The sequence below is a fragment of the Hordeum vulgare genome, chromosome 1H, assembly GCF_904849725.1.
Source record: "Hordeum vulgare subsp. vulgare chromosome 1H, MorexV3_pseudomolecules_assembly, whole genome shotgun sequence".
Classification (NCBI taxonomy): Eukaryota; Viridiplantae; Streptophyta; class Magnoliopsida; order Poales; family Poaceae; genus Hordeum; species Hordeum vulgare.
In genome coordinates, this window is record NC_058518.1 from 5,113,585 (window position 1) to 5,138,056 (window position 24,472).

The following is a 24,472-nucleotide window of genomic DNA, read 5'->3' on the forward strand; positions in this document are numbered from 1 at the left end:
TGCGAAAATGCAACAACTATTTTTTTCCTTCTAACATCCATCATTTTTTATTTCAACAAAATATTTTAGAAAATAAAAATGGTAGCTGGCAACCAACAATGGAGTGAGCGGGACAAAAAAACTAAACATGCGTGGGCCGACCCATGCATGTGAATTTATAGCATCTAATCTCCGATTTTGCCGTGGAATGAGAACTCCCAAATGGCTCAAATGGCTCACACGACAAACCACTCGTTGACATCGAGGCTGAAACATGTAAGGACACCACAACCACGCGTCGAGCAACTCCTCTCTTTTCAGAACAAATATTGTCTCTAGCAACAAATCATCAGGATTGCTACCCCAATAGCAATTTCCTCCTTGCTCAAAAAATTATTTCAAGCTCCGCCAATATGTTAAACATTTCTAGTGATCATGCAAGTGAAATGAGGATGATACCTATGTGGACGGTCAAGCCAAATATCCAAACATAACCCTTTTTAGTTTCTTGAAGAAAACTGCTAGAAATACTATTTGGAGTGTGTTGTACCTATACACAAGAGGAAATGAACATAACATAAAAAACCAATATGTTTCTGTCTGCGATGAAGTGAGAAATTTATTGATTAAGAAACATGAAAAGAAACCCTAGAAATTAGGGCTTATAATGATTATTTGCGGGCACTTGTCTAATCTTCTTCAACATTTTACAACATGTAAAGTACTCACCCAACCTTTGCACTGGTTTATGAAAGACACCCTTCACAGAAGATGATTAAAAGTAAAAATAAATATTAATATATTAATAAGTACTAAAAAATCTCAAAAGGAACCTCGAAACATGAATTATGTATAGCATTTGGGATTTATAGAAAAGACCCAAATGTACACTCAAAATAATTATGTATACTATAACCTACTCCCTCCGTTCCTAAATATAAGTCTTTGTAGAGATTCTACTACTAGACTATATACGAATGCATATAGACATACTTTAGAGTATAGATTCATTCATTTTGCTTCGTATGTAGACTTGTAATGAAATCTCTTAAAAGACTTATATTTAGGAACGGAGGGAGTATGCGGCATCAACAGTCATACACCAGATGACAATATAAAAATATGGTCCGTAAAAATGAAAACACATTAACTAAAATATTTTTATTTTCATTACTTTATTTAGATATTAATAATATGTTCCTAATTTTTGAAGGAATTATAGATAGCAAATATTATGAAAATTTAGGAAAAGAAAAATTTCAAAATGTTCGTCATGTATTTAAATATATAATTGTGTATTGTAGAAATGTTCATTATGTGTTTTTAAAATGTTCACGCATACGAACTAAAATTTATTTTACAAAATAAGAAATGTGAAACGAGCACCAAGTGAAACCCAAAGCCCACAACAACGATGAAGAAAAATGCTGCAACGAATACGACGACGGGCGCTTGAGAGCCACGATCGCTATATATCGCTGAGGTGGGCTGGCCAATTTACTTAGTTTTGATTTTGATGGTTTGAGGAAGGTTCTGGTTTTTGTTTTCTGTTTATTTTTTATTTCAGTTTTTCTCTTCTCTTTCCATTTTTTATTCCATTCAAATTTAATATTTTTATTTTTTCAAAATGTTGGGTTTTTTTAATACTCCCAGTTTTAGTGTATCAACCATTTTTAAATAACCATTACATATTTTTCACGAATATTGAACATCTTTCAATTATATTGTGAATATAATTTAAATAACATATTGAAAAACTTATGCATGTTAAACATTTGATGGATATAGGTTAACCATTTTGCGAACCACCGTCGTTGAACAATTTCCTATACATATAATGGTTCAAACCGAGACTAATGTGTAAATTAAGCTGGGACGGAAGCCCCTTTTTCTACTAATGCATATTGAAAAACATTAAACACTAAAAGAAGAGGCTAAAGCTTTCGGCCGGTTATGTGTGGAGCGTGCAAAGAGGGTTCCTTTGCTGTGAGGTGTTATTTTTTACTGCAACTGTTATCATTTATCGACATATATTTTGCTACATTCATAATGGTGGAGCTGCAATTCTTGGTGATTTTTCTGTTTTTGCTGCAATTCTTGGTGATTTTTACTACCATTGATGAAATTTTCTACATTCATGATGGCGGAGCTCGACGGGAACGATGGTTTTTTTGCACTGCAACCGGTGTTGAGTGTTGCTACAACCGGTATTCAGTAAAAAAGGCAAAGGCAGCATACGAGTTCACAGTCAGTTGATTGTTGCTACAACCGATAGCAAAATCATCAAACGTCGTTTTTTATCCATGACCGAACTTGCTATATCGCTACTTGTTTCTGCTATCATCGACGATTTTGCTGCATGAATCGGATGACCAGCCGAAAGTTTCGGCCGGCACAGATCAGTGCCTAAAAAATCAAGGCAAGCCAACTAATTAACTGAAATAATCTTTTCTGTTTTCTGCCAGCTGAATCCAACCCAACACATCACAAGACAAGGCAGAGAAACACAGCACGGAGAGGCCAGAAAGTAACTGAAGCCGCAAGAACACGCAGGGCTGCTTTTATTTCCTTGTCACCATCCTAATCAAGACACGGAACAGACAGACAACGGCACAACGCAAGACCAAGACAACTGCTCAGCAGTCCCGCTCGCAGTAGCACTTGCGAGCGGCGTAGTGCGTGCTGCAGTGGCCGCGGGGGAAGTCCTCCGTGCGGCAGACGCTGGCGCAGTTGGTGTCGCTGAAGCAGGCGCCCTTGAACTTGTGGCTCTGCGACTCGCACGTCCGGGCCTCCGCCGTCTTCCCCATCTCTGCAATGCAACGCAACGCAACCACCACGGTAAGCAATTAACTAGAGTTTACAGGGAAGCTCGGCGGCGGCGGCGGACGGACGTACCGGTGGCGGCGACGAGGAGGAGCAGGAGGAGGAGGAGGGCGGCCGGCGTGGCGGCCATGCGACGAGGGGAGAGCAACGCCATCTCTCTGCTTGCTGGCTGGTTGCTTCACCCGAGTCCGAGTGCCAAATCAGAGATCTGCTGCTGCGGCGGCGGCGGCGGGGAGAAGCAAAGAGAAGGAGGAGTTTACGGCGTTGGTGGTGTTGAGTAAATAGGCAATTTTCCGAGTAGATTAATCCACAAAATAATAACTAGCATGGCATTGACTAGACTAATGACATACTGATGTTGAGCTAACCTAGCACATACTACGCATATAGTGGATACATCTATGCAAACAAGTAGTACTGCTAGAATAAATACGAACAAGAGGATAAACGAGTCATACCCTCCAATCGGCCAGTTGGCCGTAGCAGCAGCAGCGGCGGCGGCGGCAGAGGCAGTATCCTCTGCCGTCTTCTTTTCGGCTTCCTCGCGGAGACGATCAGCTTCGCTTGGTGAAGACATGGCGATGACGAGGGCGACGCGGACGTAGACGAAGCAGACGGACGGAGGCGAGCAGTCGCGTGATCGCTCCCCAAAAACCTAATCGCCCCTCTCCCGTACAGGAACCGGAGAGGCGAGGTTTCGGAGGCCTGCTCTCCCGTCGACCGTGTACGCGGTAAACGGGACGGAGTCGCCGGCGGCAGCAGCAGTTCAAGGAACGAACGCGTGAGGCAGATGTGATCTGATTTCGTGACGGCTAGGGTAGGCGATCGCGTGCTTATAAAGACGGCTGGGTGGAAGAGTCCGAGTCGGTAACGATCACGATCCGACGTCTCGGATCGTTTCCTTGTCCGTTACGTATTCTCCGTTCCTGACCGGCAAAAATAAGCGCGTAGGTATGAGCTCGGCTCGGCTCATTCCCGCAACCCGCGGCGCGTCGTGACGAGGCGAGGCGGGCGGCGGAGGAGGAGTGCGCGAGGGCACCTTCTCTTCTCACTCTCCAATAGCATGTGGAAGAGAGACCCTTATAAAGGGGTCCAAACTCTCCTCCACTAGCGGGGTGGGACTAAACTCCCACCACCTTGCCATGCCACCACCTACATGGGCCCTTTAGATTTTTCTGAAATTCTCTAGTGGGCCTAAGGCCCACCTCCAAATTTCAACAATCCCCCACCAGATCTCAAGGGCACATCGTGTTCCCTCGTTCCAATCACTGTTTTAATATACCAGCATTTCAGTGAAGACCTGTTAAGGTTGAGCTTCACCTAGAACAAGTAGCTACACCCCTTCACAACTGAACAATGGACTATGCCTTGAATTGTCAGTTTGGCGTAAAGGAGCTTCACCACAAGTCTTACTAGTACTAGGCTGCCGAAGGTGACCCCTCGGGTGGAGCATATTAGTCACACTCCTGGCCTATTCATGAGTTTACTAGAGATCACCCAAATCTCATAGACTGTGACCAGCAGTCAAGCTCATATAGGTGTGTTCCTCCAAAGATCGCTCTGTAGGACAGCATCTTGCTTACATATAAGCTTTAGAACACATTAAGACAGTAGTCATCCTACCATACAGTATCCGAGAGTATTGCATCTCCAACGGAGTGGGTTAGTAAAGTTACTCTCCTCAGTTCACCACTGGCTTGTTTTCCCAGGTCCTACTTCACGGGATCTCCGATCATATAGGTTAGGTTACTACCATGGCAACTCATGTGGGTCTCATACCCATCTCCCTCGATGCACTATCTATCACAACACGTGATAGCCCTTTAGTAAAGGGATCTGCCAGATTCTTAGCCGTTTGGATATAATCCAACGCTATCACTCCGGAGTTTCTCAAACGTCTGACAGACTTCAATCTCATTCTTATATGTTTGTTGGACTTCATATTGTCCTTTGAACTCTTCACTTTAACAATAACCGTCTGATTATCGCAGTTCATAAGGATAGCCGGAACTGGCTTCTCAACCACAGGTAAGTCCATCAAAAGATCTCGAAGAAATTCTGCTTCGACACCAGATGTGTCTAATGCTGTTAATTCTGCTTCCATTGTCGATCTTGTTAAGATCGTTTGCTTGCAAGACTTCCAGGAAACAGCACCACCCCCAAGAGTAAACATATACCCAGTAGTGGCCTTCATCTCATCAGCATCAGAGATCCAATTCGCGTCACTATACCCTTCAAGTACCGATGGGAATCCCGTATAGTGAAGCCCGTGGTTGACAGTACCTTTCAAGTAGCGCATAATTCTTTCAACAGCACGCCAATGAACTTCGCCCGGGTTTGCAACAAACCGGCTAAGTTTGCTCACAGCAAACGCGATGTCAGGCCTCGTTGCGCTAGCTAGGTACATAAGTGAACCGATAATTTGAGAGAATCTCAATTGATCTATAGCTGTGCCTTTAAACTTTCGAATAAGCACACTAGGATCATATGGTGTTTGACAAATCTTGCAGTCTGAATATCCAAAGCGACTCAAAATCTTGTCAACATAGTGGGATTGCAGAAGTGTAATCCCACCCTCATCATCTCTCAATAGCTTGATGTTCAAGATAACATCAGCCACCCCAAGGTCCTTCATCTCAAAGTTTTGAGACAGAAAGGACTTAACCTCCTCAATTACTTTGAGGTTGGTTCCAAATATCAGTATGTCATCAACATACAAGCACAATATAACTCCTTCGCCCCCACCATGGCGATAGTATACACATTTGTCAGCTTCATTAACAACGAAGCCAACAGATGTCAGAGTTGTATTAAACTTCTCATGCCATTGCTTAGGTGCTTGTCTCAGACCATATAAAGATTTCAGCAACTTACACACCTTTCCTTCCTGACCTTCTATCACAAAGCCATCTGGCTGTTGCATATAGATTTCCTCATTTAGCTCTCCATTCAGGAAAGCCGTCTTAACGTCCATTTGATGAACGAGAAGACCATGAGAGGCCGCCAATGAGAGTAGTACTCTAATGGTGGTCAGTCTAGCCACAGGTGAATAAGTATCGAAGAAATCTTCCTCTTCTTTCTGGGCATAGCCCTTGGCCACAAGCCTAGCCTTGTACTTTTCAATTGTACCGTCGGGCCTAAGCTTCTTTTTGAACACCCACTTGCATCCCAATGGTTTGCAACCATAGGGACGATCAGTGATTTCCCATGTCCCGTTAGCCATGATGGAGTCCATCTCGCTACGGACAGCAGCTTTCCAGTAATCAGCATCTGGAGAAGCATACGCTTCTGAAATAGAAGTGGGATTATCATCCACGAGGTATACGAAGAAATCATCACCAAAGGTCTTTGCAGTCCTTTGTCTCTTGCCCCTACCACGGGCTTCCTCGTCATCCTCCTCAGGATTTTCATCATGTGTTTGTTCATAATATTCCATAGGAATGGCAGGCTCAGGAGTTATCTCAGATTCCTGTCTAGAAGTGCTTTGCATATCTCTCATGGGAAATATATCCTCAAAGAATGTAGCATCCCTCGACTCCATTATTGTACCGACCTTCACGTCAGGTACCTCAGATTTCACTACTAGAAATCTATAGCCTACGCTGTTCTTAGCGTATCCCAAATTAACGCAATCCACAGTCTTTGGTCCAAGCTTGCGCTTCTTGGGGATCGGTACATTGACTTTCGCCAAGCAGCCCCAAGTACGTAAGTACGAGAGTGTCGTCCTTCTCTTCGACCACTCCTCGTAGGGAGTGACCTCATTATCTTTTGTAGGAACTTTATTCAGGACATGACACGCGGTCAATATAGCCTCCCCCCACCATGCCTTGGATAAACCCGATGTATCTAACATGGCGTTAACCAAATCAGTTAGAGTACGGTTTTTCCGCTCGGCAACCCCGTTTGACTGGGGTGAATAGGGAGGCGTCCTCTCATGAATAATGCCGTGTTCCGCACAAAATGAATCAAATTCGTTTGAGAAGTACTCTCCACCACGATCAGACCGGACTCGTTTAATTTTCTTTTCAAGTTGATTCTCAACTTCTGCCTTATAGATTTTAAAGTAGTGTAGAGCCTCATCTTTAGTATTTAACAGATACACATAGCAAAATCTAGTGGAATCATCTATCAATGTCATGAAGTATTTCTTTCCACCTTTAGTCAACACACCATTCATCTCACAAAGATCAGAATGTATGAGTTCTAATGGTGCCAAGTGTCTCTCCTCTGCAGCCTTGTGAGGCTTGCGAGGTTGCTTTGCTTGCACACACGAGTGGCACTTAGAACCTTTGGCTAAAGTGAAAGTTGGGATTAAATTCAGTTTTGCTAGCCGCGACATAACACCGAAACTTATGTGACAAAGACGTGAATGCCAAACTTCAGATTCATTAACACTCGAATGAATATTGTTCACGACTTTATTACAAAAATCTGCTAGAGAAAGGCGGAACAGACCTCCGCATTCATAACCTTTTCCAACGAAAAGTCCATATTTCGTAACTACTACTTTATTAGACTCGAACACCAACTTAAACCCTTCTCTACACAGAAGGGAGCCACTAACGAGATTCTTCTTGATGGCGGGGACATGCTGCACGTTCTTCAGCTGCACGATCCTTCCCGAAGTAAACTTCAGATCGACCGTGCCAACACCAAGAACAGAAGCACTCGCGCCATTCCCCATCAATACGGACCCGCGACCGGTGGCCTGATAAGAAGAGAACAATGACAAGTCAGCACACACATGAATATTTGCACCTGTGTCCACCCACCAATCGGTGGACTGACAAACTGTAAATACAGTAAGTAAATTACCGTACCCAGATGCACCACTTTCATTGTTGCCCACAATCATGTTTGCAGACTTGGAGTCCTGCGCCGGCTTCTTGTACTTGTTTGGGCATTTGTTCGCCCAATGTTCCTCTGAACCACAAGTATAGCAGCCATCTCCCTTCTTATTCTTCTTGAAGGGCTTCTTCCCCTTCTTCTTGAAGTCGGTATTCTGTTGGACAGAGTTCTTTCCCTTGGGCTTGTGAGAATTGAAGTTCCTCTGATGTACCATATTGGCAGCAGAAGAGCTTTCCACCGCTTTTCCATTGGAGTCCTTTGCTCTCGAGTTCTGCTCAACACTCAGATGGCCGATGATGTCCTCTACTGAGAACTCACGCCTCTGATGTTTCAGAGTAGTAGCAAAGTTCCTCCAGGAATTAGGGAGCTTAGCAATTATACAGCCCGCGACAAACTTGCCCGGCAAATTGCACTTAAGAACCTCAAGTTCCTTAGCTATGCATATTATCTCATGAGCTTGTTCCAATACAGAACGGTTGTCAACCATCTTGTAATCGTGGAACTGCTCCATAACATACATCTCACTCCCAGCATCGGTGGCCCCGAATTTAGATTCGAGCGCCTCCCACAAGTCCTTGGCAACATGCATATGTAAATATGCATCAACCAGCTTATCTCCGATCACGCTAATGACTGCTCCAAGGAATAGGACGGTGGCCTCCTTAAACATCTTCTCCTGTTCAGGAGTGATAGTTTCCGTAGGAGTGACACCGGCTACCCAGAACACGTTCATAGCCGTGAGCCATAAGGTGGTTCTCGTTTGCCAACGCTTGAAAAAAGTACCGGTAAACTTATCCGGTTTCAGTGCAGCAGCAAAACCATTACTCGAAAAATTCCTACAGACATTAGGTTTTTGGATTGTTGAGTAAATAGGCAATTTTCCGAGTAGATTAATCCACAAAATAATAACTAGCATGGCATTGACTAGACTAATGACATACTGATGTTGAGCTAACCTAGCACATACTACGCATATAGTGGATACATCTATGCAAACAAGTAGTACTGCTAGAATAAATACGAACAAGAGGATAAACGAGTCATACCCTCCAATCGGCCAGTTGGCCGTAGCAGCAGCAGCGGCGGCGGCGGCAGAGGCAGTATCCTCTGCCGTCTTCTTTTCGGCTTCCTCGCGGAGACGATCAGCTTCGCTTGGTGAAGACATGGCGATGACGAGGGCGACGCGGACGTAGACGAAGCAGACGGACGGAGGCGAGCAGTCGCGTGATCGCTCCCCAAAAACCTAATCGCCCCTCTCCCGTACAGGAACCGGAGAGGCGAGGTTTCGGAGGCCTGCTCTCCCGTCGACCGTGTACGCGGTAAACGGGACGGAGTCGCCGGCGGCAGCAGCAGTTCAAGGAACGAACGCGTGAGGCAGATGTGATCTGATTTCGTGACGGCTAGGGTAGGCGATCGCGTGCTTATAAAGACGGCTGGGTGGAAGAGTCCGAGTCGGTAACGATCACGATCCGACGTCTCGGATCGTTTCCTTGTCCGTTACGTATTCTCCGTTCCTGACCGGCAAAAATAAGCGCGTAGGTATGAGCTCGGCTCGGCTCATTCCCGCAACCCGCGGCGCGTCGTGACGAGGCGAGGCGGGCGGCGGAGGAGGAGTGCGCGAGGGCACCTTCTCTTCTCACTCTCCAATAGCATGTGGAAGAGAGACCCTTATAAAGGGGTCCAAACTCTCCTCCACTAGCGGGGTGGGACTAAACTCCCACCACCTTGCCATGCCACCACCTACATGGGCCCTTTAGATTTTTCTGAAATTCTCTAGTGGGCCTAAGGCCCACCTCCAAATTTCAACAATCCCCCACCAGATCTCAAGGGCACATCGTGTTCCCTCGTTCCAATCACTGTTTTAATATACCAGCATTTCAGTGAAGACCTGTTAAGGTTGAGCTTCACCTAGAACAAGTAGCTACACCCCTTCACAACTGAACAATGGACTATGCCTTGAATTGTCAGTTTGGCGTAAAGGAGCTTCACCACAAGTCTTACTAGTACTAGGCTGCCGAAGGTGACCCCTCGGGTGGAGCATATTAGTCACACTCCTGGCCTATTCATGAGTTTACTAGAGATCACCCAAATCTCATAGACTGTGACCAGCAGTCAAGCTCATATAGGTGTGTTCCTCCAAAGATCGCTCTGTAGGACAGCATCTTGCTTACATATAAGCTTTAGAACACATTAAGACAGTAGTCATCCTACCATACAGTATCCGAGAGTATTGCATCTCCAACGGAGTGGGTTAGTAAAGTTACTCTCCTCAGTTCACCACTGGCTTGTTTTCCCAGGTCCTACTTCACGGGATCTCCGATCATATAGGTTAGGTTACTACCATGGCAACTCATGTGGGTCTCATACCCATCTCCCTCGATGCACTATCTATCACAACACGTGATAGCCCTTTAGTAAAGGGATCTGCCAGATTCTTAGCCGTTTGGATATAATCCAACGCTATCACTCCGGAGTTTCTCAAACGTCTGACAGACTTCAATCTCATTCTTATATGTTTGTTGGACTTCATATTGTCCTTTGAACTCTTCACTTTAACAATAACCGTCTGATTATCGCAGTTCATAAGGATAGCCGGAACTGGCTTCTCAACCACAGGTAAGTCCATCAAAAGATCTCGAAGAAATTCTGCTTCGACACCAGATGTGTCTAATGCTGTTAATTCTGCTTCCATTGTCGATCTTGTTAAGATCGTTTGCTTGCAAGACTTCCAGGAAACAGCACCACCCCCAAGAGTAAACATATACCCAGTAGTGGCCTTCATCTCATCAGCATCAGAGATCCAATTCGCGTCACTATACCCTTCAAGTACCGATGGGAATCCCGTATAGTGAAGCCCGTGGTTGACAGTACCTTTCAAGTAGCGCATAATTCTTTCAACAGCACGCCAATGAACTTCGCCCGGGTTTGCAACAAACCGGCTAAGTTTGCTCACAGCAAACGCGATGTCAGGCCTCGTTGCGCTAGCTAGGTACATAAGTGAACCGATAATTTGAGAGAATCTCAATTGATCTATAGCTGTGCCTTTAAACTTTCGAATAAGCACACTAGGATCATATGGTGTTTGACAAATCTTGCAGTCTGAATATCCAAAGCGACTCAAAATCTTGTCAACATAGTGGGATTGCAGAAGTGTAATCCCACCCTCATCATCTCTCAATAGCTTGATGTTCAAGATAACATCAGCCACCCCAAGGTCCTTCATCTCAAAGTTTTGAGACAGAAAGGACTTAACCTCCTCAATTACTTTGAGGTTGGTTCCAAATATCAGTATGTCATCAACATACAAGCACAATATAACTCCTTCGCCCCCACCATGGCGATAGTATACACATTTGTCAGCTTCATTAACAACGAAGCCAACAGATGTCAGAGTTGTATTAAACTTCTCATGCCATTGCTTAGGTGCTTGTCTCAGACCATATAAAGATTTCAGCAACTTACACACCTTTCCTTCCTGACCTTCTATCACAAAGCCATCTGGCTGTTGCATATAGATTTCCTCATTTAGCTCTCCATTCAGGAAAGCCGTCTTAACGTCCATTTGATGAACGAGAAGACCATGAGAGGCCGCCAATGAGAGTAGTACTCTAATGGTGGTCAGTCTAGCCACAGGTGAATAAGTATCGAAGAAATCTTCCTCTTCTTTCTGGGCATAGCCCTTGGCCACAAGCCTAGCCTTGTACTTTTCAATTGTACCGTCGGGCCTAAGCTTCTTTTTGAACACCCACTTGCATCCCAATGGTTTGCAACCATAGGGACGATCAGTGATTTCCCATGTCCCGTTAGCCATGATGGAGTCCATCTCGCTACGGACAGCAGCTTTCCAGTAATCAGCATCTGGAGAAGCATACGCTTCTGAAATAGAAGTGGGATTATCATCCACGAGGTATACGAAGAAATCATCACCAAAGGTCTTTGCAGTCCTTTGTCTCTTGCCCCTACCACGGGCTTCCTCGTCATCCTCCTCAGGATTTTCATCATGTGTTTGTTCATAATATTCCATAGGAATGGCAGGCTCAGGAGTTATCTCAGATTCCTGTCTAGAAGTGCTTTGCATATCTCTCATGGGAAATATATCCTCAAAGAATGTAGCATCCCTCGACTCCATTATTGTACCGACCTTCACGTCAGGTACCTCAGATTTCACTACTAGAAATCTATAGCCTACGCTGTTCTTAGCGTATCCCAAATTAACGCAATCCACAGTCTTTGGTCCAAGCTTGCGCTTCTTGGGGATCGGTACATTGACTTTCGCCAAGCAGCCCCAAGTACGTAAGTACGAGAGTGTCGTCCTTCTCTTCGACCACTCCTCGTAGGGAGTGACCTCATTATCTTTTGTAGGAACTTTATTCAGGACATGACACGCGGTCAATATAGCCTCCCCCCACCATGCCTTGGATAAACCCGATGTATCTAACATGGCGTTAACCAAATCAGTTAGAGTACGGTTTTTCCGCTCGGCAACCCCGTTTGACTGGGGTGAATAGGGAGGCGTCCTCTCATGAATAATGCCGTGTTCCGCACAAAATGAATCAAATTCGTTTGAGAAGTACTCTCCACCACGATCAGACCGGACTCGTTTAATTTTCTTTTCAAGTTGATTCTCAACTTCTGCCTTATAGATTTTAAAGTAGTGTAGAGCCTCATCTTTAGTATTTAACAGATACACATAGCAAAATCTAGTGGAATCATCTATCAATGTCATGAAGTATTTCTTTCCACCTTTAGTCAACACACCATTCATCTCACAAAGATCAGAATGTATGAGTTCTAATGGTGCCAAGTGTCTCTCCTCTGCAGCCTTGTGAGGCTTGCGAGGTTGCTTTGCTTGCACACACGAGTGGCACTTAGAACCTTTGGCTAAAGTGAAAGTTGGGATTAAATTCAGTTTTGCTAGCCGCGACATAACACCGAAACTTATGTGACAAAGACGTGAATGCCAAACTTCAGATTCATTAACACTCGAATGAATATTGTTCACGACTTTATTACAAAAATCTGCTAGAGAAAGGCGGAACAGACCTCCGCATTCATAACCTTTTCCAACGAAAAGTCCATATTTCGTAACTACTACTTTATTAGACTCGAACACCAACTTAAACCCTTCTCTACACAGAAGGGAGCCACTAACGAGATTCTTCTTGATGGCGGGGACATGCTGCACGTTCTTCAGCTGCACGATCCTTCCCGAAGTAAACTTCAGATCGACCGTGCCAACACCAAGAACAGAAGCACTCGCGCCATTCCCCATCAATACGGACCCGCGACCGGTGGCCTGATAAGAAGAGAACAATGACAAGTCAGCACACACATGAATATTTGCACCTGTGTCCACCCACCAATCGGTGGACTGACAAACTGTAAATACAGTAAGTAAATTACCGTACCCAGATGCACCACTTTCATTGTTGCCCACAATCATGTTTGCAGACTTGGAGTCCTGCGCCGGCTTCTTGTACTTGTTTGGGCATTTGTTCGCCCAATGTTCCTCTGAACCACAAGTATAGCAGCCATCTCCCTTCTTATTCTTCTTGAAGGGCTTCTTCCCCTTCTTCTTGAAGTCGGTATTCTGTTGGACAGAGTTCTTTCCCTTGGGCTTGTGAGAATTGAAGTTCCTCTGATGTACCATATTGGCAGCAGAAGAGCTTTCCACCTACATGGGCCCTTTAGATTTTTCTGAAATTCTCTAGTGGGCCTAAGGCCCACCTCCAAATTTCAACAGGTGGATGGATGGATGGATGGGTGCTGAGAGCAGCTTTATGGCTTTGGGCCTGACAACTACATTCGGCTCCCGGTGCATGGTGCGCTACGTGTGCGTCGGCATGGCGGCAGGTGTCGCCCGACGCGTGCATGCACGGCGACACGTGTGCTACGTCCGGTGAGTGAGTGAGTGAGTGAGTGGAGGGAGTGAGTGAGTGAGTGAGTGGAGTGAGTGGACGTACGCTTTTGCACGCGGCGCCGAGTGCGGCCGGCTTTTACTTCACACTTCACTTGCCAGCCACCTACTCCGCTTGTTGCCACGCGAGAGGCGAGGCGTATTGACGCAGTGCTTCCCACGCACTCGGCTGTTCTCTCGATCGGACCATGCAGCAGCACACTTCCTTTCTTTCCAAACATTTGTTGTTGGAAAAAGTTAGGTTAGTTTTCTTCAACGACAAATACTATTATACCGATACGGAGGAGGTATTTATTACGGTTCACCAGCAAAAATGTCCGTACCTTGCAACTGGAGAATAAACCATGCATTCTTTTTACTACAAATGCATGTGCGTTGCAACGGGCGAATTTTTTTTACGAAACCTGCTCCGTTTGGTATTACGTGACATTTTTAATATACAATTCTGATAAATATCAGTAATAACTTTACACTGTTGCAAAAAATATGGTAAAACCTGCTCCGTGTGATGTTACGTTACATTTTTAATATACAATTCTGATAAATATCAGTAATAACTTTACACTGTTGCAAAAAATATCATAAAACCTGCTTCGTGTGATATTACGTGCCATTTTTAATATACAATTTTGATAAATATCAGTAATAACATTGTTTTGAACACATGTTGTTTTGGAAGATAATTCATAAAATTTTGTGATCCATTTTTAGCTGCTTTTTAAAAAAATGTTGGAACATTTGTTGAGAATTTTTAAAAGAGCGAACGTATTTAAAAGATTGAATTGTTTGAAGCAAGAAGAATTTGAAACACTCGTTATCATAAACAAACACATGTTTGGTGTCTGCAATTAAAAAAAGATTGTTAGTGTCCATACAATGTAGTATATAGTTGAGGAAGTCGCAGGGATGTCCGTTGATGGCCCCTCCTTCAGCTTGGTATTATCATTGGGTGGAGAATGAACGGTGTAATTATTTTTAACAGGATATACACATGGTGAAACTGTTGTATTCTATTCCAGAGTCTAATAATAAATCCGAAGCTTTTCTTAGAATTTTCAAAAGATTTGCAAATGATTTTTTAGTAAAAAAGTAGGGGTGCATTGAAGTGTATTGTTTATATAAATTCATTTTGTTAATACTCTAAAAGAAACATGTTTTCACTATGTCAATTATTTTATAGAAAATGTTGGTTATATATTTTGCCACCAAGAAGTTCCCGAAACTTGGTTTAGTATTAAGGTTCTTCTTTCCAGCGTTTACTATTCAAGTTCTTCTCTTCCAGCCCCTGGCCCCTCTCTGATAAGGAAAGTTTTCAAAACGAAAAGAAAATGACAAATCTGGTTCGATGGCTCTAAAGATTATATTCCGTTCTTTTTCTTTTGCACTATTTGATCTTGGCCAGCTTTTCTCTGTTCCGAATCACTTGTAAATTTTGGGTGGATTGTCTAAGAAAAGGCAAATTTTGAAATGCATTGTTGTCATATTCCCTCTACTGTTCATCGCTCCCTCTCTCCTCCATGTATTACCAACTCACGTCGATGACATCCAGAGTTAAGAAATATTTCAATTATCGGGAAGGATCCGGTTTCAAATATCTTCTTTCTTAAGAAATATTTATTTTAATAGTTCATTCACTTTTGATTATTGTATCTGATGATTTATTTAGAAGACGTGATAGGCATGCACATTAAACTATGACAGAACAATGTCAAGTAACTCTATCGGTGCTCATTTAGATAAAAGAAATGCAATTGGAGCTGGCACGCCTAGCAACATCGAACAACTTATGATGGTTGCAGCCAATAAATAAGGCAATCCACACCAAAAGTCTACCACTACTGCCTTTGCGTGTACCTTATCCACATAACCATCTCCTTCCTGCATCTAGCACCGCTCTCCTTCATCTTTCTCTATGCGTGCTCCCACCCACGCGTCCTTGCTCCACCCCCGCGCGCGCCGCGTTCCCCTCTCCTTGACCAGCTCCTGGATCGAGCAAGGATGCGCGCGGTAAGCTCCTCCCTCCCCGCCCCTGACCCCTCCCCCCACTCTCCTTTGAGTTTGTTCCGTTAACCCCATCTGCAGCAGAGCTTTCTTCTGCATCATCTTGACGATCTGATTTACCAGGCCGTCTTGCCCGCGACCAATGGCTGCTTCGCGTTCGTCGACCAGTTGCGACGCGGCTGAGTATGAGTTCCTGGTGGCCTGGCCTGCGCGCGCACGCTTGGGGGGTGGCTAGCTGGGCCTGTGGCGGAGGTGCGACAGCGGTGGCCTGCTCAGGGCCGACCTCGGTGGCTGCTCGGCGTGGCCACATGGGTTTGCACTAGGGCACTCAGGGCTGGCTCCCGATCGACGTGGTCGTGTCCAGCCCACCCTCCGACGGCGACTTGCAGCTGGGCTTCAGGCCCAGATCTCGCCGGTGGCGCGTGGATGTGTGTGCGCCTGGATAGAGGTTGTGGTGGCTGCGTGCAGTGGAGCGCAAGGATGATGGGCGGCTTGGATGGTGGCCCGTGCAGTGCGGCTACCCTGTGACTGGGAGCATCGAGTTTTCTCTTCAGCAAACAATTTAGGGACGGGCCTTCCCTCCTTCCCAGTGGCCCGGCGCAGCGCGGGATGTGGCGACTCGCCCGGAAAACGGCGCTTCAATGGGGCGCAGCGGCAACAAGGCGGACAGTCGCGCCGGCAGCGGCTGCAGATGTGCGTGGGCCTGGATGGTGGTGTGTGTCTTCCGGCCGTGGTCTTCCTCGATCTTGCCTCCACCAGCGTCGGAGGGCGCGAGCTGCGTGCGACGAGACTGGGGGCCTCTGCCTCTCACCTGTAGTAGTGGTGGTCGGCGGGGCTGGCCTGGAGGATGGTTGTTGGTGCGTGCGTAGCGGATCTTCTCGTGGGCATGGAGGCAAGGCAGGGGTAGGCCAGTGGTGCCCTGAAGTTGTGGTAGGGATGATGGGGATCGCGGGTTGGTTTCTAACTAAGGCAAGGGGTTTTGTGTAAAATACAAAACGTTTTTTAGATATTCACTTAAAAATGAAGTACGGGTTGATTACCTAAAACTGTAGGGACTTTTTTGTAAAATAACCACGACGGACGACAGAAGCGATCCGGGCTTTATTATTAGGGGAGATTATCATCCTTCACAACTTTGCTGATATAAGACCACCAATAGAAAAAATGTAGGCGAGTCGGTTATTTTGAGTATTGGCTCAGCAAAGCGAAACGTGTGGAACAAATGCACGACTACTAAAACTGGATTTTTACATCACAACTAAGGTAGACGCTAATTTAAAAGCAATCAATGTGAGGAGGGAGTTTCCTGGAACACGATTTTTTTTATCGTAGAAAAGAAGTACACGCATGGGTAGACAGAAGAATAATTCCTTCTTTCCACTAATTATATTTTATTAAGTTATATTCATTTGATTTTTTTTCTCATTCAGTTCTTTAGCGAACCGAAAATATCGTCATATTCATCAAGTTAACTTTTTTTAACACTATCGAAACAGCTGAAAGTATCATGGATGCACATCTCCTTCGGATATGCATTCTAAATCATATTTTAATCTAAAAGATCATAAACCCTAATAGGTTTTAGGAATATCAAAATTAGAGATCCGGTGAATAGTATCTGATGGCTTTCCTACATCACTTGGAGATTAACTAAAAAAACTCAAATCCAACATCAAATATTTTCAAAAGTACTCCATGTTCCAAATTTCCCTATAGATGGGCTAAAAAATGAGCAAAGCAAGATAAGCAAAGATATATAACAGAAGCTCAACGGGACGATCAAACGCTAAACTAATCATCTTTTTGCCACGCTTCGGCCGTAGGGCAATCTCTTGTGGCTGGTTGCCCGGTCTTGATGTCCAACACACACACTGCACATGAACATGACGCCCACATGCCAAGCGGCATTGACAGGTGTGATGCCGACGAGGAGCGCGAACGACAAGACGACATGAACAACCACCGCTTGTCTTCTAGGCCTGCTGCTTATGCTCCGCCAAAGGGGCAGCAAACTCCATGGACTTCTGTTCTGTCGCCTTTTTAGGTGCCATGGCGACGGATGGCCCCAACCCAAACATCATCGTCGGTTGTGTCAAACTCCATCTCACGGGGCTTTGATGGGCGGTGCCATCGCACCGAGCTCCTAGTTAGGAGCATGTATGTGCATGGGTTTTCTCATGCAAGATGATCTCTTCCTAAGTTAATTCCTTCTTTCTTAATATTCCTGCCCAAATCGAACCCACTCTTTAGCCTCTTGTTAGTATTAGTTTTTTGGGTGGCTTGCTAATTTAAGATCGTGGATATACATACATTGGTGGAAAACGATGCGAAGGAGCAATCGTGGGACTATTTTATAGGCGGACGATCTGAAATGTGATTCCGATAAGTTGGTTGTTGCCTTCCACCTAGGACCTGAGTTCGATCCATCACCCACGCAATTATATTTCTATCATCACGTGGGACCTGGTATCGGAAAAAAATATGTGTTTGTACGGAGGGTTGACTCTCTAAATATATGAAGGAGTTTTTTTGTAAAATATGATGATGGACTAGAACTACCTATTTCTTTTATTATTAGATTAGGTTAGATTACATAGAAGATTAGAAAGAAAAAAGAAATATAGATGAGAGATTGTAAATAATGAAACAGAGAGGAGACTTCCCCCTGTCTTGTTTTTATAAGAGACTAGTTTAATGCCCGTGCGTTGTCACGGTATAACAAAATATAGTTAGAAAACAATTGCTCCCATTAAGAAATGTTTGTCGAACATGATGTCATGATTCTCTCAAATGCGCCTACTACTCAGCAATAGTTGTCTCCATAATCATCTACTCCTTTAAAAAAAACATTCCTCCTCATCCCTCCGTCGATTTATCTTCATTTTCAACACCGTCTGATCCTTTTTTTTAAATGTGTATTTCTACAGATTTTTTTATTGATTTAAAACATTCTTGTAGTTTCCTGTTTTGGCATTTGTCTGTTGAACATTCTTTAAGTAATTTTTTAGTAGTCTTCTCTCCATCCCTACCCTAGCATTGTTAGTTACCTTTTAATACACAAAGAGTGATAGTGCACTAAAAAATTCATATTATGAATAATGAAAAGATGCATGTAGCGCAACTGTTACAAGGCAACTCTTATGTGATCGAGGAAACATAAATAAAAATAAAAATAAATATGGTGTATGGTTAAGATAATCAAACTAAAACAAATACATAGTTAACAAAAATCCTCCCCTGCAACACGTCCAATGTGTGTTCCATAAACATTCAGAGAGCACATAATAATAACATAATGCATCTTTATCAAAATTAGGAAATATCCATAGAAAATTACAGCCAAAACCCTCAAACACTGTTAGAAGCTTACACATAAAAATAAGTGAATGACTAAAAAAAGTGAACTGAATCAAATTTTGTTAAATGGTGCATAATGCACCTTCACCACACTTATCTATATATTGTGCTAGTTAAGAAAAGTGGTGCAAGTTTTTTCTTCACGTGAGAGAAAAGGCATATTACGAAAAAGGCTGACTCCTGCATAAAACACATAGCCATTAAATGGGACAGGATTATAGCCATTAAATGGGACAAGATTTTTCAAGGAGGGTGACTCTGAGAATGTCCACCTAGGAACTACCACAGAGGCCAGTACCGGTACAACATCAAAGATAATTCAACAGTGTATGTATACTATTGTTGTTCTTCTATTTGTGTTACCCGCCATTTAGTTCAACAGAACAAACTCTCTAACTGATTCAAAAAAAAATTATAATTAAATGGTATTTTATTTCACAATGCATGCACACACACCAGTTCAAATCAAGGTGTGTTATTTCCTGCCACACACATCTTTATCTCGTTTCCATACCTCTCACCTGCATTCATCTCCACCCAAAATCTCTATCATCATAACTTCTTAGATATTCCCTTCCTATCACCGTGTGCACATCCTACTTCCTCCTGCTTATCTTTTATGGGTTCACTTTATTTGGTTCGCTAATCAAACTTCAAGAATTTCTTGGCATCGTGGATATTACTTGACAAAGATTAGCAACACCTATATATAATGAAGATATATAGTAAATGAGGTGAGGGTTACGCGATAATGACGAAATACATCGGCATACCATTGACATTTGGCGACGATGAGTAGGAACACCACCTCCCAGGCTTCACCTTTTAGCTATAACTGGTTGCGCTCCACTATCCTCGTAGGCTCACACTCTCAACGCTACAGTCCACCTCCAAAAGCACGTGCAAATAAAGTTAACATTGTGTTTATCACATAAACTTGTAAATCGAGAGGATTTTTTTCTAAAACTGGAAGGATGAACTACCGCCATCATAATATACCTACTAGGAACATACAAATGTTTTATGAACAATCAAGGCAGGGAAAGGAAAATTGTACAACATGTTGACATAATTTGGTCCGATTAGGAAAGGATCGCAGATCACAAATGAAATATTTTGATGCCAGTAAAACTTTTCAGAGAAAGATGGCATTTTGAATAACATATTGTTGAAGAGGCATCCCTTAATGTATGATCTATTAGCTAGGTTGACGAGATATGTGATAAAAAATTCAGACTAATGGTAACAAAATAAAACATCGGCTTTGACTTCACGTATCACGTTTAAATGACACTTGTATCTATAGATGGCTGCTATTGGAAGAAGACACAAAATATGATTGAAGCAAAAAGCGAGAACACATCTTCAGGTTACTGTATTACATTCAGACAATTGCTAGCTAGATAGATGGTGTCATGTATGAGAATTCTCTCATGATCACATATTTCTCTACTATTGGCATGTATCAGAATTGGTCCAACGGTGAAGATAAGAGTGCTGGTAAATGTGTGTGCTCACCTCAAGATGGTGTGTGCCACCCTTATAGAGAAATCCAAGCTGTGTCCCATGCTCAAGCATCTACAAGCTCACATTTCAATATGTAGAATTACACAATAAGTAACTATGTTAAGCCCAAAGACCATAGTTCCCTCTATGAGGACAAATAATTCCGCTGCATAAAGAAATTGCATCATGTACGACCAGGTTCACCGTCAAGAAAATGTTTTTTTTTCTAAAACCTTAACCCTAGCTAAATAATGCATAGCAATCATAGCATATACTTTGCTCTAAGAGCTCGATGATCATTATTCGCTACAAAGGTAAAGGCTCTGCAAGGCCTGAACAAAAGGTAGAAATTAGGGTAAAGCATAAATTGTTCTTTTTAGTAAAAACAGTGTATGTGTATTACTGTTCCTTTTCTTTCTGTTAGATAGTAACTGTCTAGTTTGATAAAGAAAAGAGAACAAATACAACACGTGGCATTTTACTGGTCCAAATACACATCCATCCTTTAGGGCTCAACAACCAAGTTAATTCTATAGGTAAGGGATGTTTTTCCACAACAGAACCATGCTCTGTTCAGTATTATCATTAACAAATAACAACAAATGCCCTTTTGCTCCCATGCCACATTTAATATTTAGCATGCAACATGGCATGAAAAGCTAACAAGCATGATAAAGAAAACCAGCCAATGAAATCAATGTAGAAAAATAACAATACTTGGTAGATAGCACAATTAATGTAGTTCTTTAGGTCTTCAATTCCGACTGCAGATTATATCAAGTTCAAGAGTAGCTTCATGAAAGAAAATAGCCAACATCTTACATCAGCTGAAAGGAAATAGAATTTCAGCAGTAGGTAGTGCCTAATTATTAATTAAGCTAGTATTATAGTTGCCCTAAACACCACATCAAATTCCTATGCCCTCAGCAAGTTGATCTATGTCAAACTCGAGGGAAATAGCAAGAGCGTGCCAGTTATCTACCTTTGTACATGGTGCCGAAGCGGTCGCTGGTCACCAAAGTCACCGATGGCCTCCTCCAGCTCCTCGAAGGTCAATTGGTGTGTCTGCAGCTTGTGGTCGCTGCTGGACTCCAAGTCGTTGCCTCCCTAGCAGGGTGTCTTGCCAGAGTTACTGTACTTAAGGAACCTAGACGAGGAGGTCACTTGTACAGTTGTATTGCCTCCTCTTGCGTATTAATTTACTGGAACGACACCATGAGGAGAAGCACAAATAGAACGTGAGAAACTGTAGAGTTTTCTGGAGTGGCAAATGGCGATTAAATAGATGAAGACAGAACCTGCACATTGATGCTTGAAATCGTAAGAGAAGAAAAATAAAACAATTGACAAATGCTTGAATTGGTCCATGTACACGATGGATTTCGGTAAGAGAAGCACGGGTAAATAAGGTAGTAGTATTTCGTGTGCTTGCCATTGATATTGCCTTTTTTTTTTGCTTTCTTAAAACCAAAATCCAATATAAAAAATAACTCTGTATAAAAAAAGGAAAGGTGGCTAGAAATAGACAAGTTCTATCTCCAGTCCGACACCGCATCAAAGAAGAGAAGTCTTCCATCACCTGTAAATAGTCTGGTCGGGGATTAGGATAGCTCAAGGTTGCTTAGATCAATGAAACATTGTTGACCAACCAATTATTTCTCAGATGAACTATTGAGTACCTGAACTGACGAATGAGTAGGACACGACCGGCTAGCCTGACCGCCGGGGCAGAAGAACATGTGTTATTCCTAAAATCTGAAGGGATGATCCATGAGCCCGGCATCCGACATGAGCAGCCCGTGCCTCCTGGCCACCTGCCGATAGGCGTCCAACTCCGCTGTCGTGCTGATGTCGTGGGGGCCGCGGCAGCGCATTCTCAGCCTGTCGGTGTACCTTTCGTCCAGGGTCGTGTCGGTGCTGCAGATGCTGCCATTGTAGAGCTCAAGGAGGTCGGCGAAGGACGAGCAGTGCTCCTTCCCAAACGTGTGCGCGGCGGAGAGCATGACGAGGTCCTTCACATCGAGGCCCTTGGCCGCGAACACCTTGATCATGACCGTGATGTTTCCGTAGAGGAGCGGCAACCTGCCGCAGTTTCCGGCCCTGGACGTCCGGCCGTCCCTTCGGCCAAGCACCACCAGCCAGGACAGGCCTTTGCTCTGGGGTCGACCGATTAGATTCATACTTCTAGATACAGAAAGACAAGTTGGTAGTACAGTACGTGATAAAACAAGAAGCAGAGTAGTTGTGATGTAGCACCAGAACGACGGCATCTCGTGACATGAGCGCGAGGAGATCGGCGCGGGAGACAGTGGCCGGGCATACTTTCTCGGGCTTGTCCTTGACTCGCGCGACGACGTCCATGCCGCGAGGGCTCTGGTTGGGCATGGCATCCTTCTCCGCGGGGCTGCCGTCCGTGGAGTCGAGCAGCATGGACACATCGCAAGCCTGCACGAAGCAGTCATGGTAGTGCAGTCGGAGCAGGGACGCAGCCTAGTCCGACAACGGCCTGGCGATCCTCGTCGTCTTCCTGAACACGATCCCTTCCGCTCCGGGCATGTCTTGTCGTAGTACCCTAATCTGATGCCCGGCTGCGCTCCGACGGACAAGGAGGCGGCGCCGAGTCTCGGGAGAGAGGGCATCCTTCGATGAAGGAGGCGGCGGGGTGGTCGCGAGGGAGGGGTGGGGAGGTTATGTTCGGGGAGAGAGATCTGGGGATGGAGACCGATGGGGGAAAGTGGAGGGCGTGCGGGTCGTTCCAGTTTTTCAGTGGCCTCGAACGTGGGATTTTTTTCTGCGTTTTTTCGAGGGTTGGGTACGACAAGGTGGGATATCTTTTCAGCTGTTGACCGTCCGAGGTGGGGAATCGATTGATTTAGTAGAGATTAATCGCTTGGTTTATCGGCTAGTTTATGGAGGGTTGAAAAAAAATCGAAAAAATCAGTGGAAGGTTAGAGCGAGAGAGGGGATCGAGCGTGGTTGAACCATCACGACGACCGCAGATCCTCCTTTAATAGTAGAGATTTTTTCGAGGGTTGGGTACGACAAGGTGGGATATCTTTTCAGCTGTTGACCGTCCGAGGTGGGGAACCGATCGATTTAGTAGAGATTAATCGCTTGGTTTATCGGCTGGTTTATGGAGGGTTGAAAAAAAATCGAAAAAAATCGATGGGAGGTTAGCGCTAGAGAGGGGATCGAGCGTGGTTGAACCATCACGACGATCGCAGATCCTACTTTAATAGTAGAGATGAGAGATTGTTTCCTTGAACGAAAATAAAATTGAATTCATATATTACAGTAAAAAGGGCATCGTGCATGACTTGGAAACATACCTATACGCAAGTTTAACACGTTTCCTTCTAGAAAACGTCATTTACTGTCCACGACATCCCTCCCATATGGATCGCAAGCAAACCACGGCCGCTGGCTCTTTGACGCGATCCTCCTTGCGCTGCTAGCACTGTGTCGTGGACCTCTATTTACACACAAATACTCTATTTATAAGATGTATGTATAGGAGTAAAGTTTATCTATTTACACACAAATACTCTATTTATTACAGAAAATTGCACAAATAGCAGTTGTTCCTTTCTCCCTTCTCTTTCCTTTCTCCATGCACAGAAGCAAACCCACGCCACTAGGACACCGAAGGAGCCCACCACCGCCTCTCTCGTGCTCACAGCCCTCGTCCGTGCACTGGATCCAGTTGCAGACCATGGATCCATTTCATCCCGCCCTTCGATGCGACTGCGGTCGGGGCAAGGGCGTGCGGGCGGAGGAGGTGGTGGCCGAGGCAAGGGCCTGCGGGCGTGGGATGAGGACGGGGCCAACGGAGGAGGTGGTGGCCGGGGCAAGGGCCTGCGGGCGAGGGATGCCAACGGAGGAGGTGGTGGCAGGGGCAAGGGCCTGCGGGCGAGGGATGGGGTCGGGGCGGGTGGAGGAGGTGGTGGCCAGGGCAAGGGCCCGCGGGCAAGGGATGGGGTCGGGGCTGGCGAAGGAGATGGTGGTCGGTGCAAGGGTCTGCGGGCGAGGTGGTGCCTGGTC

The 24,472-nt window shown here is 44.6% G+C and overlaps 1 protein-coding gene and 1 pseudogene across 1 annotated transcript; both read right to left on the reverse strand.

The window, feature by feature from the left end:
- Nucleotides 1-2,507: 2,507 nt before the first annotated feature.
- LOC123403821 (defensin Tm-AMP-D1.2-like) lies at nucleotides 2,508-3,067 on the reverse strand. The gene is made up of 2 exons (XM_045097741.1): nucleotides 2,875-3,067; nucleotides 2,508-2,788 (listed from the first exon to the last, which is right to left on the reverse strand). The coding sequence occupies exons 1-2, from the start codon at nucleotides 2,954-2,956 to the stop codon at nucleotides 2,616-2,618; spliced, it is 255 nt and encodes an 84-aa protein (XP_044953676.1). The 5' UTR covers nucleotides 2,957-3,067; the 3' UTR covers nucleotides 2,508-2,615.
- A 19,112-nt stretch (nucleotides 3,068-22,179) lies between these two features.
- LOC123395021 lies at nucleotides 22,180-23,070 on the reverse strand (annotated as a pseudogene).
- Nucleotides 23,071-24,472: the final 1,402 nt, after the last annotated feature.